The sequence below is a fragment of the Solea solea genome, chromosome 3 (assembly GCF_958295425.1).
Source record: "Solea solea chromosome 3, fSolSol10.1, whole genome shotgun sequence".
Lineage (NCBI taxonomy): Eukaryota > Metazoa > Chordata > Actinopteri > Pleuronectiformes > Soleidae > Solea > Solea solea.
In genome coordinates this window covers 34,568,288-34,583,491 of record NC_081136.1, presented here as the reverse complement: position 1 = coordinate 34,583,491, position 15,204 = coordinate 34,568,288, and the positions used below count along the sequence as shown (strand labels likewise).

At 45.6% G+C, this 15,204-nt stretch overlaps 1 protein-coding gene across 4 annotated transcripts; it reads left to right on the top strand.

The window, feature by feature from the left end:
- Positions 1–19: 19 nt before the first annotated feature.
- On the top strand, positions 20–14,948 carry clcn5b (chloride channel, voltage-sensitive 5b). Of its 4 annotated transcripts, none has more exons than XM_058625802.1 (17): positions 20–237; positions 1,213–1,359; positions 4,707–4,879; positions 5,003–5,102; positions 5,186–5,373; positions 6,099–6,221; positions 7,008–7,214; positions 7,360–7,440; positions 8,099–8,333; positions 8,421–8,596; positions 8,743–8,883; positions 10,553–10,739; positions 11,492–11,634; positions 11,800–11,949; positions 12,804–12,909; positions 12,998–13,214; positions 14,168–14,948. In XM_058625802.1, the coding sequence occupies exons 2-17, from the start codon at positions 1,224–1,226 to the stop codon at positions 14,256–14,258; spliced, it is 2,454 nt and encodes an 817-aa protein (XP_058481785.1). In that variant the 5' UTR covers positions 20–237; positions 1,213–1,223; the 3' UTR covers positions 14,259–14,948. The 4 variants fall into 4 exon arrangements, with proteins under 4 accessions (XP_058481785.1, XP_058481784.1, XP_058481783.1 ...); XM_058625801.1 differs by having other exon boundaries at positions 20–293; XM_058625800.1 differs by having other exon boundaries at positions 20–600.
- Positions 14,949–15,204: the final 256 nt, after the last annotated feature.

Below are 15,204 nucleotides of genomic sequence, written 5' to 3'. Positions count from 1 at the left end.
AGCGGAAGTGGTTCGATGACTACTGCTAGCTTGACGTGTGCAGTTGTCGCGGTGAGGAAGTGCCACAGAAGTGTCTTTAATTCCATCACTTTTTCTTCCTCGCGCTGCGTCGAAATGACTTTTTTTTTCACGCGCGCGTTTGTTCTTTAGCGCACACGCGCAGCTTTTAATGTGACTTTTTTAATGGGACGACAGAGAATGACTCAGGGTTTTCTCTTAAAGTTGAATCTTCACACGGTAATAATCTGAGTCACATGACAGTTGTTGTTGTCGTGCTTCGCTGAACTGCGCAGGTAATGTCGCCACGTCTGTTTTGACTGTTGTTTAATCCGTTTTGCTGTTTTTAATCCGAATCAAAGTGACGCGAAGCAGCTTGAACTGGTTGCTAACACAGTTAGCTGCGCGGCTAGCCTGTTAGCTAAGCCAATTTTCGTCAGTGTTACGAAAGTGTGATTTCTGCTAAACTGTGTGTGTGTGTGTGTTTATAAACTCCTCACACACACACACGTTGTACTTAAGTTTGAGTTTTAAAAGACAAACTAAAGGTTTGAATGCCTCAGTTTTTGATGAACAGAAAACATGCAGATGGATCTTACACAGGTAAATGATCATAATAATATCAATAGCTGTAATAAACTGTATCGCGACAATCTCACGATGCGATAATACCGCGGTAACGAGACCACAGAACGGTGTTTCCTGTCTAATTGTGATGGTGATGTTTAGTTTGTGAGTTTTACTGTCAAATTCAAGCTTTTATTGATGTCTGGTGAAGTGTTTTAATCTGATTAGGCTGATTAATCTGATCAGCATCAACAGAACTTTGTTTTAAAATCTAAAACCAGATAACTGAAAACTAATAATCGACGACCAAATGAATCGTTTAATCGATTATTCGGTTTGAGTGTTCTCTAAAGAATTAAAAGCAGTTTGTGTGATATTTTTTTTTATGCTTCTTAAGTGTGAATATTGTCTGGTTTCTTTCCTCCATGTAATTAAGAATCATTTTCATTCACGATTACTCGATTAATCGAGACAATAATGGACAGATGTCGCAGCCCTACTTCTGAGCAGCTACTATTTTTTTAAGGTTTATTTATTTTGTCTTCATCTGTTGTTTTTATTCCTATTAGTCGTCGTTACTGTAACAGCTGTGTGTGTGTGTGTGATGTGTTGTCGTCACACCCTCTGCTCTGTTTGTGTTGTCAACAGGATCTAAAGCGATGGAGAAGTCCGGTTACTGCGGCGGCAGCTTTGACGGCATTTACTACCCCAGTGACGACGACGATGACGAGATGGTGGACATCGCGGGAGCCACGCTGGACTTCTCCTCGGACGACGTCCCTCCTCTCAGCTCAGGTACCGCGTTCCTCTTTACACCTGAATGTGGTGGGGGACAAGGATGCTCTCCTCCTGTGTGAGAGGAAATGACATCCATCGCCAGCAGGTGGCGCCAGGTCTACTTTAATGTATTTTAAAAGAAGAGGGAAAGAAACGGCGACGTTCTCCTCGCAAAGGAACAAAGACGTCGCGGTTTCTACGCCGTTCTTGGTTCAGAACTTTGGCATGAAGGTCATGTGACCTCATGTGAGACGAGCAGATTCCGTCTGTTAGAACGTTGAAGCTGGCGTTGACTGATAAGATATATCTGTGTGTGTGTGTGTGTTTGAGTCACATGGTCTTAGTCATTCATCTGTTTATTGAGTTTCTCTCTCGTTCTGTGTTGACGTGACGGTCTCGATTTTTCTCGATGGTCGACAACATGTCGGTGACATTTGGGCCCAGATGATGATGATGATGATGTCATCAGTGATGTCAGAGTCAGGCGAGTTAAAGCTCTGAATGAGTCATAAAAACAAACGTGAAGAAAGGGGTGAAGAAGGTCGTGGTCCACAGAAGAAACTGAGCAGCGAGTGTTTGACATCAGGTGTTTTTACGTCACGTGACGTCGACTGTCTTGAGCAGTGGTTCCCTAAACACGGGGTCGGGACCCACAGATGGGTCGTGGGAGATTCTCCAGAACTTTCCCAGCTTTTTAAAGCTCAGATTTATGTGTAAGGGATTGAAATAACTTTGAGAGTTTGGGAAAATGAACGTTTGAGTGACTTGAGAAAAGATTTGAAGGAAGAAGACGGTGTAAACACGATAAGCTATTATCAGTCTCTGCTGTTATTGTAGGGAATATGTTCTGGTTTCTTTGCTCCATAAAACAAAGAAATCATTTTTAGTTTAATTTGATAACGCCATTATTTCCACACATGATAATAATGTGCATATTTGAAAGGGTTCTGATGGACACACACACACACATACGTCGTCAGTGTTACAGCAGCAATATCGTCTGCCTGGTTACTGATGATGTCACTGACTTCACACCTTCATTATTAAGAGATGAGGATGTGACTTCAGCAGAGAGGAAGTCTGCAGACCAGGCCTTTTCTTTTCTTTTCTTTTCTTTTCTTTTCTTTTCTTCTTCTGCCAAACTGTGTCTGAGGAGAGAAGAAACGCAGCCTTGTTTCCAAACCGTGTAAATCAGTAGATGTGTGTGTATCAGTCACCAATGACTTGACCTTGTTCCCGAGTGTTTCCTGTTCAAAAGTCGCCGTTAGTGGCGCTGTAAAAGTTTCAGTCTTAGCGTTAACCTCCACGATGTCACAGAGGAGAACTTTTATTGAGTCATAATCTGTCATGAGATCAACACGCAGCTCCTGTTTAACCACTAATGTGTAAACACTGCTGTGAGACAGCTTTCATTTCAGAATCACACGTTGTTATTTAGAGACAGCAGCAGAGAGACAGTCAGTGCGGGAATCACTTTTTGTTGCCTGTGAACCGTCCGTTTGTCCGTTTCCTCGTCGCTTTCCCCCAAAAAGTTTCAACGTAAGGACGTTGTGTCCCCGACTCTGCGACCGCAGCTCTGACACAACACCGGTGACGAGTCGCATCACTGACGGCTCCAACCTCTGAAGTCATATTTGCTTCACTCCCTGTTCACCGTGTGGAAATGTGTGTGTGTGTTGGGAGTGAAATCTCAGTGAACGATGATGCTGTAGCGCAGGTCACATGAGATGACGTCAGGAGTTCAAGGGTCAAACCTGGGATAAAAAAATCAAGTCCCTGTGACGTGAAAGAAGACATGGTGTATGGTGAGAATGAGGTTCGGGTTAAGGTTAAGGTTAAGGTTAGGCCAGTAGTAGTTATGGTTAGAGTAAATCTCCTGGAAATGAATGTAATGTCCTCTTATGTCATGGAAACCAGACTGTGTGTGTGTGTGTGTGTGTGTGTGTTCTCACTCGTATTCATGCTGCAGGTGTCCAAAATGAATGAATGAATGAATGAAGTTCAGTGAGAAAGTCAAGGAGAGACCTCTCTTATCTGGAGACTTTAGTCGACTTCACACGTCAGTGTTTCTGCAGAAGAGTTCACTCTCTACTCTAAATTCACACAGTCAAGGTAAATGACAGGGTGAGCGTGAAGTGATTAGAGTTTGTTTACATTTAAACGTAATATATATTTATATGTAAAGAGTTAAAGACCGAGTCCGACTCACGTGATTAACGATCGTGATTTCACAATCGGCCAATCGTAAAAACCAGCACGCCCCCAGATAAATGAACCAATCACAGCCCAGACTGAGAGCAGGGAGGCGGAACCAGCTGGACTCCACTTCCTGCAGCAGCGGGGGGGGGGGGGACAGGAGTGGACAGCAGGGGACAGGTTGTTGTCACCGAGGCTGAGGTTGTTTGGGGAATGAGAGGAAAATGGTTTGGAAATTCTGGAAGCAGCAGCAGGACGAGGAGGAGCTGGTGGAAAACACTGACCCTGGTAATCCTGCAGTCACCTGGTCGTTAGCATCTGCTCACCTGTTTGTGTGTCTGTGTGTGAGAGAGGGAGTGAGAGAGTGAGTGGGGGAGAGAGAGAGAGAGAGAGAGAGATCTGCTGCTTCTGTTCAACTTTAACTCAGTGTAGTTTAATCATTAAGGACATTTATGAGCAGAGACCTTTGTTATTGTTTGTCATCGACCTTCAGTTGAATGAAAACAAACAATAACTTCAGTCACCAGCGTATTCTAATCTTTCACTCGTGTTCTGTCTCCACAGTCTGCAAACTGAATATTAAATACATGAAACGACTCACAGTTGTTTTTACTCTGTGATTTAACTGTGATTCTGTGATCTCACGTGTCTGAACGCGTACAAACGCTGTGTGACAGATGTTTCACTTCTGTGAAAACAAACACACTGTGAACACGCTGATATTCTGGGATGTTATCTGCTGTAAACACTCATTAACTGGTTGTTGCTCAGAGTTGCGTTACGTGAAAGCTTTGATTACAGTCAGCCGATGCGACGTCACGTGACCGTTCTGTAACTTCAACACTTTCTCACATAGACTTTGATCCGGCCCGCGTGCCTGTGAGCAAGGCACTGACGCACAGTTGTTAATGTTTGAAGTGTTGAACACAGCATTTTACGTATTTTTGTGAATGGCTGAATGTGACACGTTTTCTTATTGTTGAAGCTGATGAACGTTTTAAAAACGGGTCAAACGGGTCGGTGGAGGTTTGTCCGTCCGTCTCCTCCTCAGTTTCCTCCCGATTTGTGACGTTGATTTCATTGTTTTTAAACAGAAAAGTGTGAACGCGAGAGCGAAACATGAGCTGTAATGTTCCTGTAATGAGTTCCTTTTTTTTTGTCTCTGTCAGGACCTCACGACGAGTACAGCGGCGGCGGCAGAGCGGGCAGCATGAACGGTCACGGCCCCGGAAAACTGGTGGACCCGCTGGACGACCCGCTGCCCGGCGTGGGAACCTATGAAGACTTCAACACCATCGACTGGGTCAGAGAGAAGAGCAAGGACCGGGACAGACACAGAGAGGTACGGAGGAGCACGGACGGCTTTGTTTTTCCTGATTTTTAAACGTGTTCAAAACCCTGATACATGAGCAGAACACCTCTATATACACTCAAATGTACATAATGATCCATCCGGTCTTTGCAGATCACCAATAACCGCAAACAGTCGACGTTGGCTCTGCTGATCAGTCTGAGCGACGCGTTCTCTGGCTGGCTGCTCATGCTGCTGGTGGGACTGATGGCAGGTACAACACACACACACACACACACGTAGACCCACACCCGTGCGTGTCCTCTGACCTCTGACCCCTCCGACCACGTCCCTCAGGCGCTCTGGCTGGCGGCATCGACATCACGGCTCACTGGCTGACGGACATGAAGGAGGGCGTGTGTCTCGCCGGCTTCTGGTTCAACCACGAACACTGCTGCTGGACGTCCAACGAGACCACGTTCCTGGAGCGGGACCGCTGTCCACAGTGGCAGAGCTGGGCCGAACTCATCACGGGAACGTCAGAGGTAAAAAAGAAAAAGAAAACGGCGACTGTAGTTGTTCAGGTGTTTTTATCCACTTCATAAAAGACTTGTGTCATGTCTTCATCTCACTGTGAGACACACTTTGTGTAAACTCAAGTTTGTAAACTCACTCACTCTCCCACACCAAACCCCATAGAGAAAACCAGTGATTTTAACATCACCGCACACAGGAGTTGTTGATCCACTGTTGCCTCCGTCACTAAGTTCAAATGTCCTATTTTGTCACTTCGGCATTTGAAATATTTAATTTCGACATTCCTCAGTGACACAGAGTGACCACACGAGGCAGCAGTGGACCAGCAGCTCCCGTGTCCCCGCAAGCTAAAATCACTGATTTTCTCTATGGGGTTTGGTGTGGGAGAGTGAGTGAGTCTACAAACTTCAGCTTCTTGTTGGAAAAGTAGAGCTGAGTGATTTGTGAAGTGGATAAAATTGCCTGTCTTGTGCTGGTTTTCAACAGCAGGGGGCGCTCACAGTGTCACTATAAAAAAAGTATAATTTTAAACGATGAGTGTTTTGTTTTAATTGTGTGTTGTTGTTTTTTTTTTAAATGTGAGAAAGCTCCATTTCAGATAATCTTTGGCTCCATCTGCTGGCCATAATGTGTCAGGACACAACATAACACCAGTGCAGAGCGAGGATAAAAGAAAACAGGATTAATGATAACCTTTTAAATGTGTCTGTGTGTGTGTCTGTGTGTGTGTCAGGGTGCGTTTGCCTACATCGTGAACTACCTGATGTACCTCCTCTGGGCTCTGTTCTTCTCCTTCCTGGCCGTGACGCTGGTCAGAGCCTTCGCTCCGTACGCATGTGGCTCAGGAATACCTGAGGTCAGCTGACACTCTGAATACTCCACACTGTCACAAAACTCTCTGTTTTTATGTTTTTCTTTGTTCACTGACAGGATAAACAGGTTGTTTCGTTGTTTTTGCAGTTTATCTTGATCCTCAGGAGAAACCACAGGATTTGTTTGATCGTAAACACGGTGCACGATGGTCATTATTCAATGCAATTCAGTTTTATTTGTGTCGCGCCAAATCATAGCGTCCATTATCTCGAGGCACTGTGCATAGACGACATCATGGAGAGCTGCTGAGGGAGCTAATGCTACGCTCCCTCTGGCTCACGAGGCCTCGCCTCCATCCTGGCTAACAAGCTACACTTATTACAAGTATCTTCATCGCTAAAGGAGGCAGAGGAGGAACTAAACAGTTTTACAACTGTGCAGCTGTAAAAATAACTCTAACCTTCGTTCGTTTTCCCTCTGAAAACCTGACTGAGCTCACTGCGTGTGTGTGTGTGTGTGTGTGTGTGTGTGTGTGTATATATACACTGTACTGTACTGTATATAGTGGATAAAAACACACAAACAGTTAGTAATCCTTGGTGTTTTCCTCCTCGCTGTAAAGGTCAGTCCGTGGTCAGCGGCGGCCTCCGTCCGTCACATTATCGACTCGTTGAAAAGCAAAACACAGACATCCTTACATCAATGTTTACGCTCATTTCTAAACCAACTCCTCTCGTCAGTGCAAACACACGCCGATCCTCCACTAACACACAAACTAATCCCCACACACACACACACACACACACACTCTCTCTCTCCTCCCGCCCAGATTAAGACGATCCTCAGCGGCTTCATCATCCGCGGTTACCTGGGCAAGTGGACGCTCATCGTCAAGACCATCACCCTGGTGCTGGCCGTCTCCTCGGGGCTGAGTTTGGGGAAAGAGGGCCCCCTGGTGCACGTGGCCTGCTGCTGCGCCAACATCCTCTGTCACCTGTTCACCAAGTACCGCAAGAACGAGGCCAAGCGCAGAGAGGTATGCCATCGTCTCAGAGTCTTTTGCTGTTGGTCAGACTTTGCTGTTGGGCGACAGCGTTGTTGTGTTTATGCAGAATGATGTAATCGATCCTTTGTTTAAACTGGACTCAAGCTGTTGTGTTGTTGTCGTCGTTGTCGTGCAGGTTTTGTCGGCCGCAGCTGCCGTCGGCGTGTCCGTGGCGTTCGGCGCTCCCATCGGAGGAGTCCTGTTCAGTCTGGAGGAAGTGAGTCCTGTCCTTAATCCAACACTCTTTCCCCTCACACGTTCACCTGTTAATCCACAGTGTGTACACTCCTCTGAGATGATGTCACGGATTAAATCACATCAAATCTGTTTCTCGTGAGGTTCATTTCATCACAGCCAGAGAATCAGTAGATTTTCCCTGGTAGTTTTTCATCTCACCTGACACCAGAGGGCAGTATTGAGCCAAAACTGTCACTCAATCGTCCATCCATCCACCAGAGCGTCGCAAAACTCTATTTATCCAACAGATAACTATTCTGAAAGAACCACACATGTAATTATTAAATACGAGCCAATATTCTGAACTAATCTGATCATTCACAATTGAGTTTATGAAACCATTTAACTGTTTTTTTTTTTACCTCTCTATGATTTGCAGTCGTGGCCAAGTTTCCTCCCTTTTCTTAATAGTATTACATGCAGTAAATATCCACATTGATGTCTTAATGTGTCCTTATTTCATTTCTTTTATTGTTTGCAGATGTTTATTTGGCAAAATGAAGCAGGTTTTCTCGTCGAAAAGATCTGTTCTTTGTTATCTTTATCATCTAAAGTCATCATTTATTCCCCCCCCCGTGTCTCTGTCTGTCTCTGTCTCTGTCTCTGTCTCTTTGTCTGTCTCTGTCCCTCTCTTCCAGGTGAGTTATTACTTCCCTCTGAAAACTCTGTGGCGTTCCTTCTTCGCCGCGCTGGTCGCAGCCTTCACTCTCCGCTCCATCAACCCGTTTGGAAACAGTCGCCTGGTTCTGTTCTACGTGGAGTTCCACGCCCCCTGGCACCTAGTGGAGCTGGCTCCATTCATCCTGCTGGGGATCTTCGGAGGCCTCTGGGGGGCGCTGTTCATCAAGGCCAACATAGCGTGGTGCAGGATACGTGAGTGCCGTGCCTGTCGCACACACACCGGCTGCCGTCTCCTCCCGCTCCACCTGTGACTCGCCGTCTCTTTCCCTTTTTTTTCAGGTAAAACCACTCGACTGGGCCAGTACTCTGTCATCGAGGTGCTGGTGGTTACCGCGGTAACCGCCTTGGTCGCCTTCCCGAACAGTTACACCCGGATGAGCGGAGCGGAGCTCATCTCCGAGCTGTTCAACGACTGCTCGCTGCTCGACTCGTCTCAGCTGTGCGGCTACAAGCAGGTCAGTGTCAAGCTGCTGCTTAATCCACACTCCTCCGCTTTAATCCCAATAAATTAGCAGAGAGTATAATATTTTCATTGGTTTGCTGTTGTAGTTTATTGAGTTTGATTCTGAGCTTTAACTTCTGTCCGCTCACACTCTTGCAGCCCAACACCACGTCAGAGACGGGTGCGGGCAACAGTCTGGCCGACCGTCCAGCAGGTGACGGCGTTTACACGGCTCTGTGGCAGCTGGCCTTGGCTTTAATCTTCAAGATGTTGATCACCGTCATCACCTTTGGCATGAAGGTTTGTCCACACACACACACACACACACACACTGTGCAGCATGTCCACGTCTTTACTGTTAGACAGACTTTTCCAACAGGAAAGTGAAGTTTGTAAAACGCTCACTCTCCCACACCAAACCCCATAGAGAAAATCAGTGATTTTAGCTCACGGGGACACAGGAGCTGCTGGTCCACTGCTGCCTCGTGTGGTCACTTTGTGCCACTGAGGAGTGTCTAAATTAAATATTTCAAATGCCGAAGTGACAAAATAAGACATTTGAACTTAGTGACGGAGGCAGTAGTGGATCAACAACCCCCGTGTGCTGTGATGTTAAAATCACTGATTTTCTCTATGGGGTTTGGTGTGGGAGAGTGAGTGGTTTACAAACTTTACACAAGGAAAAGTGTGTCTAACAGTGCGATAAAGACGTGAACATGTGACGTAGATATTAGAGACTTAATTAGCCGAGTCTTTGCTGTCATGTTGTGTGTCTGTGTGCGTTAGTGTGCGCGCGTGTGTGTGTGAAGTCCAGCAGCTGCCTACAACATGTGTCTGGAACAGTGTTTCTCCAGATGCAGCATCACTGAAACTGAAGCACTTTAGGTTTTTTTTATGTGCTGATTCACAACAACATGACTCATCGTGGTGTCAAGTTAAAGGAAAACAAAATGGCTGAAGGCTTTACACGCGGATTAAAGAAGATTGTTTCCCGGACAAAGCAATAATCACTTTATTACAGCGGCTTTTTAAACTGGGTCACAGTGAGTTTCCCTCCGTTTCTGGCTGAAAAAAGAACCCCCCACACGTGAATATTGTTTTAATTAAGTTTTTAAGGCGAGAATGGAGTAAATTTAAAACCTCACCGCGTGACGAGGAGTCAACTGTCTCGCACGGATGATGCATAGAACCTCAGGGACTCTCTGGGAGAGCAGAATCATGTGTGAAAGAGGTCACGGTGTAACATTCACACAGCAGTTCATCTTCAAAGGAGCGCAGTGTTTGACTGTGTCTGACGTTTAAGATTTAATAAATACACGGAAAGAGCTTCAATCAGGTTTGTGTCAGGTCATGTCGCCGTGTTTCTGTCGATGATGCTGATCTCTGACACTGAGCGTCTCCTCGAGTTATGTTTAATATTTGTTAATATGATAATAATAATAATAATGATAACAATGATAGTAATAATGATAATAATAATAATGACAGTAATAATAATAATGATAATAATAATAATAATAATGGTGATAATAATGATAATGATAATAATAATAATAATGATGATAATAATAATAATAATGATAATATAATGATGATGATAATAATAATGATAATGATGATGATGATAATGATAATAATAATAATAATGATGATAATATGATGATGATGATAATAATAATGATAATAATAATGATGATAATATTAATAATAATAATGATAATAATAATGATGATAATAATGATAATATAATGATGATGATAATAATAATGATAATGATAATGATGATGATGATGATGATGATGATAATGATAATGATGATAATATGATGATGATGATGATAATAATAATTATAATGATAATAATAATGATGATAATATTAATAATAATAATGATAATAATAATGATGATAATAATGATAATATTAATAATAATAATGATAATAATAATGATGATAATGATGTCTGTCCAGGTTCCCTCAGGCCTCTTCATCCCCAGCATGGCCGTTGGAGCCATCGCCGGCAGACTGTTGGGTGTTGGCATGGAGCAGCTGGCTTATTACAACCACGACTGGTTCATCTTCAGAGGCTGGTGTTCTCCAGGAGCCGACTGCATCACACCAGGACTCTACGCCATGGTGGGAGCTGCTGCCTGTTTAGGTGAGTGAGTGAGTGACTGACTGAGTGACTGACTGAGTGACTGACTGAGTGAGTGACTGAGTGACTGAGTGTCACAGATGCAGTGACAGGACTCGTCCTCAGGGGGAGCTGTGACTCTGAGAGACGAGGATGTTTGTGTCACATCTTCTTCTTTCGTGACAGAGAATCTCTGTTTCTAAACAAATGAGCATTTTTAAACGTGTTTAAATAATAAAATCATGTTTGAAAGCAGTTCATTTTAAACATAATCAGCGAGGAGGCATCAGGCCCAGTTGTACAACATGAAACAACATTAAGAGACATTTGACTGTTCTTGAACCACCACACTTTCAATAAAACCACACACACTTTCACAAAATACACTTAAAAATATCCTAAAAAACAGATTTGTTGCCCTTCATGTCATGTTATGTGAAGTGACTTTGTGTCGGGGAATATTTCTGTCCAAAACCCCAAATGTTTTAAATGAAAGATTTGTTTGAATATTGAGATTAAGGCAGATTTAGCGCACTTTATTTCCCCTCTGTTTGTGTTTTTCTCTGTTGATGAAGAATTCACCTAAAGGCAGTTTGTGTCCTGAAATACAAATATTATTCTGTCCTGAATTTATCATTAAAATCACAGCTGCTCATTTCCTGAGGGGGAAAACAATGGTCTGTTTTCTGTTTATTGTTGTTCATGGTTTCCTCGTTCGCTGCCATTTAAACATACGCTCAAACAAACGTGTAACCGTGTAAACGTCGTCCTCTCAGGCGGAGTGACGCGCATGACCGTGTCGCTGGTCGTCATCATGTTCGAGCTGACCGGCGGTCTGGAGTACATCGTGCCGCTCATGGCCGCCACCATGACCAGCAAGTGGGTGGCGGACGCTTTTGGGAGAGAAGGAATCTACGAGGTGAGGTTTGTTCACTGACACCGGACCCTAGTCTGTGAACGCACACGTCACACGCTGTCCTGATAACAGCATTACCACGCGTGATGGTGATGATGATGATGATGATGATGATGGTGGTGGTGGTGATGATGATGATGGTGAGAGTGTTGGTGTTTTCCTCTGCAGGCTCACATCAGGCTGAACGGTTACCCGTTCCTGGAGCCGAAAGAAGAGTTTGAGCACAGCAGCCTGGCTGTGGACGTGATGAGGCCGAGGAGGTCGGACCCTGCTCTGGTCACTCTCACACAGGAGGGCATGACTGTGGGGGAGGTGGAGGTACACACACACACACACACACACACACACACACACACAGGAGGGCATGACTGTGGGGGAGGTGGAGGTACACACACACACACACACACACACAGGAGGGCATGACTGTGGGGGAGGTGGAGGTACACACACACACACACACACACACACACACACACACACAGGAGGGCATGACTGTGGGGGAGGTAGAGGTACACAGACACAGACACACACACACACACAGGAGGGCATGACTGTGGGGGAGGTGGAGGTACACACACACACACACACAGGAGGGCATGACTGTGGGGGAGGTGGAGGTACACAGACACAGACACACACACACACACAGGAGGGCATGACTGTGGGGGAGGTGGAGGTACACACACACACACACACACACACACACACACACACACAGGAGGGCATGACTGTGGGGGAGGTGGAGGTACACACACACACACACACACACACACAGGAGGGCATGACTGTGGGGGAGGTAGAGGTACACACACACACACACACACACACACAGGAGGGCATGACTGTGGGGGAGGTGGAGGTACACACACAGACACACACACACACACACAGGAGGGCATGACTGTGGGGGAGGTGGAGGTACACACACACACACACACACACAGGAGGGCATGACTGTGGGGGAGGTACACACACACATACAGACACAAACACACACACACACACACAAGGGCATGACTGTGTGGGGAGATGGAAGTACACACACGTGCACACGCAACACAGACACATATACAAACAAACAGACACACGCACACACACACACATACACACTGGTTAATGCAGAACTAAAACAAATGCCTCACCCTAAAACCAGGTCTTAATCCTCTCCTCAGGTGTTGGTAGAGAACACACACTTCAGTGGTTTTCCTGTGGTGGTTTCTCAGGACTCTCCGAGACTGGTGGGCTTCGTCCTCAGGAGAGACCTGCTCATATCTATAGGTCAGACTCTTCTTCTTCTTCTTCATCAGTTGAAAAAGTAAAACTGACGTACAACAGACAAAGTAACTCTCATGTCCTCGTCTCTCAGACAACGCTCGCAAGCGCCAGGAGGGCGTGGTCAGCGCCTCCCAGGTGTTTTTCAGCGAGCACACGCCGCACCACGCCGCCGATGCCCCGCCCCCTCTGCGCCTCCGGGGAATCATGGACCTGAGCCCGTTCACCGTCACCGACCACACGCCCATGGACATCACCGTGGACATCTTCAGGAAACTGGGCCTTCGACAGTGTCTGGTCACACATAACGGGTGAGCACGCGCACACACACGCGCACACGCACACACACACACACACACACACACACACACACACACTCTGAAACAACAGAAGGACTAACAGACGTGAGGAAAGACAGATGGACGTTAAGTGACCACACTCCCACTCCTCCAGACATTAGTGTGAGATATGTAGAGGACAGTTAGTGCGGAGAAGAAGACTGATGTGGACCAGAACCTGGGAGCAGGAGCGAGGGAGCAGCGGGTTAATGGAGGGAGGATTAACGTCTGTGAGCTGTCCCTGATCCATCTGAGACCTGATCCATCTGAGACCTCATACATGTGAGACCTGATCCATCTGAGACCTCATACATGTGAGACCTGATCCATCTGAGACCTCATACATGTGAGACCTCATACATGTGAGACCTGGTCCATGTGAGACCAGATCCATGTGAGACCAGATCCATGTGAGACCAGATCCATGTGAGACCTGGTCCATGTGAGACCTGGTCCATGCGAGGAGGAGGAGCGTCCTCTGTGTTTCATGTAACGTGCAGCTGCTTCTTCAAAGTGGATCCTCCTGTGATGGATGAAGTGTTTGAGAGACGCAGCAGAGGACGAGTTCATGTCCACATTATGAATTTATTTGTCTCTGCTGAGCTCCACTCGACCTGTGAGACTCTCTCTGTCTGCCTGTCTGTCTGTCTTTCTGCCTGTCTCTCTCTCGTTATCCTTTTTTTGGACTTTTTGAAATGTCGTGTTTTTGTCCACAAACTCTCTAACAACTGTCATTTTCACTGGTTTCTATAGCATAAAAACAGAAAGTGGTTTTATTTTAATCCAATAAAAAGAATTCCTGTAAATTCAGACCAGACCAGACCTGGACCTGGACCAGAACCAGAACCAGACCTGGGTTGTGTTGGCTGTGAGTGAGCAGAGACAGAAGGATGTGAAGTGATGATGTTTGTTTGTGTTTGGTGCAGGAAGCTGCTGGGAATCATCACCAAGAAGGACATCCTGAAACACATGGCTCAGATGGCAAACAGAGACCCTGACTCCATCCTCTTCAACTGACCCTGTCCTTCACCGTCATCTTCATCACCTTCATGCTCCTCCTCCTCCTCCTCTGTGGACCAGAGGAGACGACGCCTCAAACACACTTTTATCTCTCTAACAAGAGAAGGACGAGTAACGTAAGTCCAGCTTCATTTGCACAGCTGACAAACACAACTCTGGATTATTATTATTATTATTATTGTTGTTGTTATTATTTTTCTGGCTTTAAAAACAAACACGAACAACTGCCGGAGCCAGTTTCTAATCTGAAGGATTAAAGAAGAAAAGTCAGTGGCGTTGTGTCACATCTGGATTATTTTCTGTACGAGAGACAAATCGCTGAGGGAGGCGGAGAGACGAGGAAACACGTGAGGAGGAGGAAGGAGATGAAGGTGACTGCCCTCCAGCCTTCACTGCGAGTCCAGACAGAGACTGAGCTGATGGATGCTCCTCCTCCTCCTCCTCCTCCTCCTCCTGCTGCTGATGTAGCTGCAGGGTGAAGGATACACGATTGTGTGAAGAAGGACTGAACACACACACACACACACACACACACACACACTCACTTAACACTCCATAACTACTTCATCAGAGTCTGGGAAACTTCCAGAAACATCCTCTTTGTTCTGGACGCTCGAGATTTGTAACATAGACAGAGATAATGAAGTTTTACATACACACACACACTCAGTCTTATTGAAGCCACTGTAAAGGGCAAAAAAATAAAATCATCACAAATGAATTAATTTATGTAAAATTGTTGGTGTGACTCAATTATTTCATCGATGGGCTGTCGTGTGTTTTTATTTCACCTCTGACGAAGATGATGTTCATGCAAGTCAGGTTTTACCAAGTCCACCTGAAGACGAGGCTCCGCCCACATATGACGATGAAGAAGATGGAAGGAAACTGCCGAGAATCGGCGCGCACACACTGGCACCTGTAAGTTAAAACTTCAACGTCG

Bases quoted from the DNA above. Each gene is read 5' to 3' on its own strand.
- clcn5b (XM_058625800.1), top strand. From the start codon at position 552: ATGCCTCAGTTTTTGATGAACAGAAAACATGCAGATGGATCTTACACA. The intron at 7,215-7,359 runs GTATGCCATCGT...GTTGTCGTGCAG, and splicing joins ACGAGGCCAAGCGCAGAGAG to GTTTTGTCGGCCGCAGCTGC. The intron at 8,334-8,420 runs GTGAGTGCCGTG...CTTTTTTTTCAG, and splicing joins CATAGCGTGGTGCAGGATAC to GTAAAACCACTCGACTGGGC.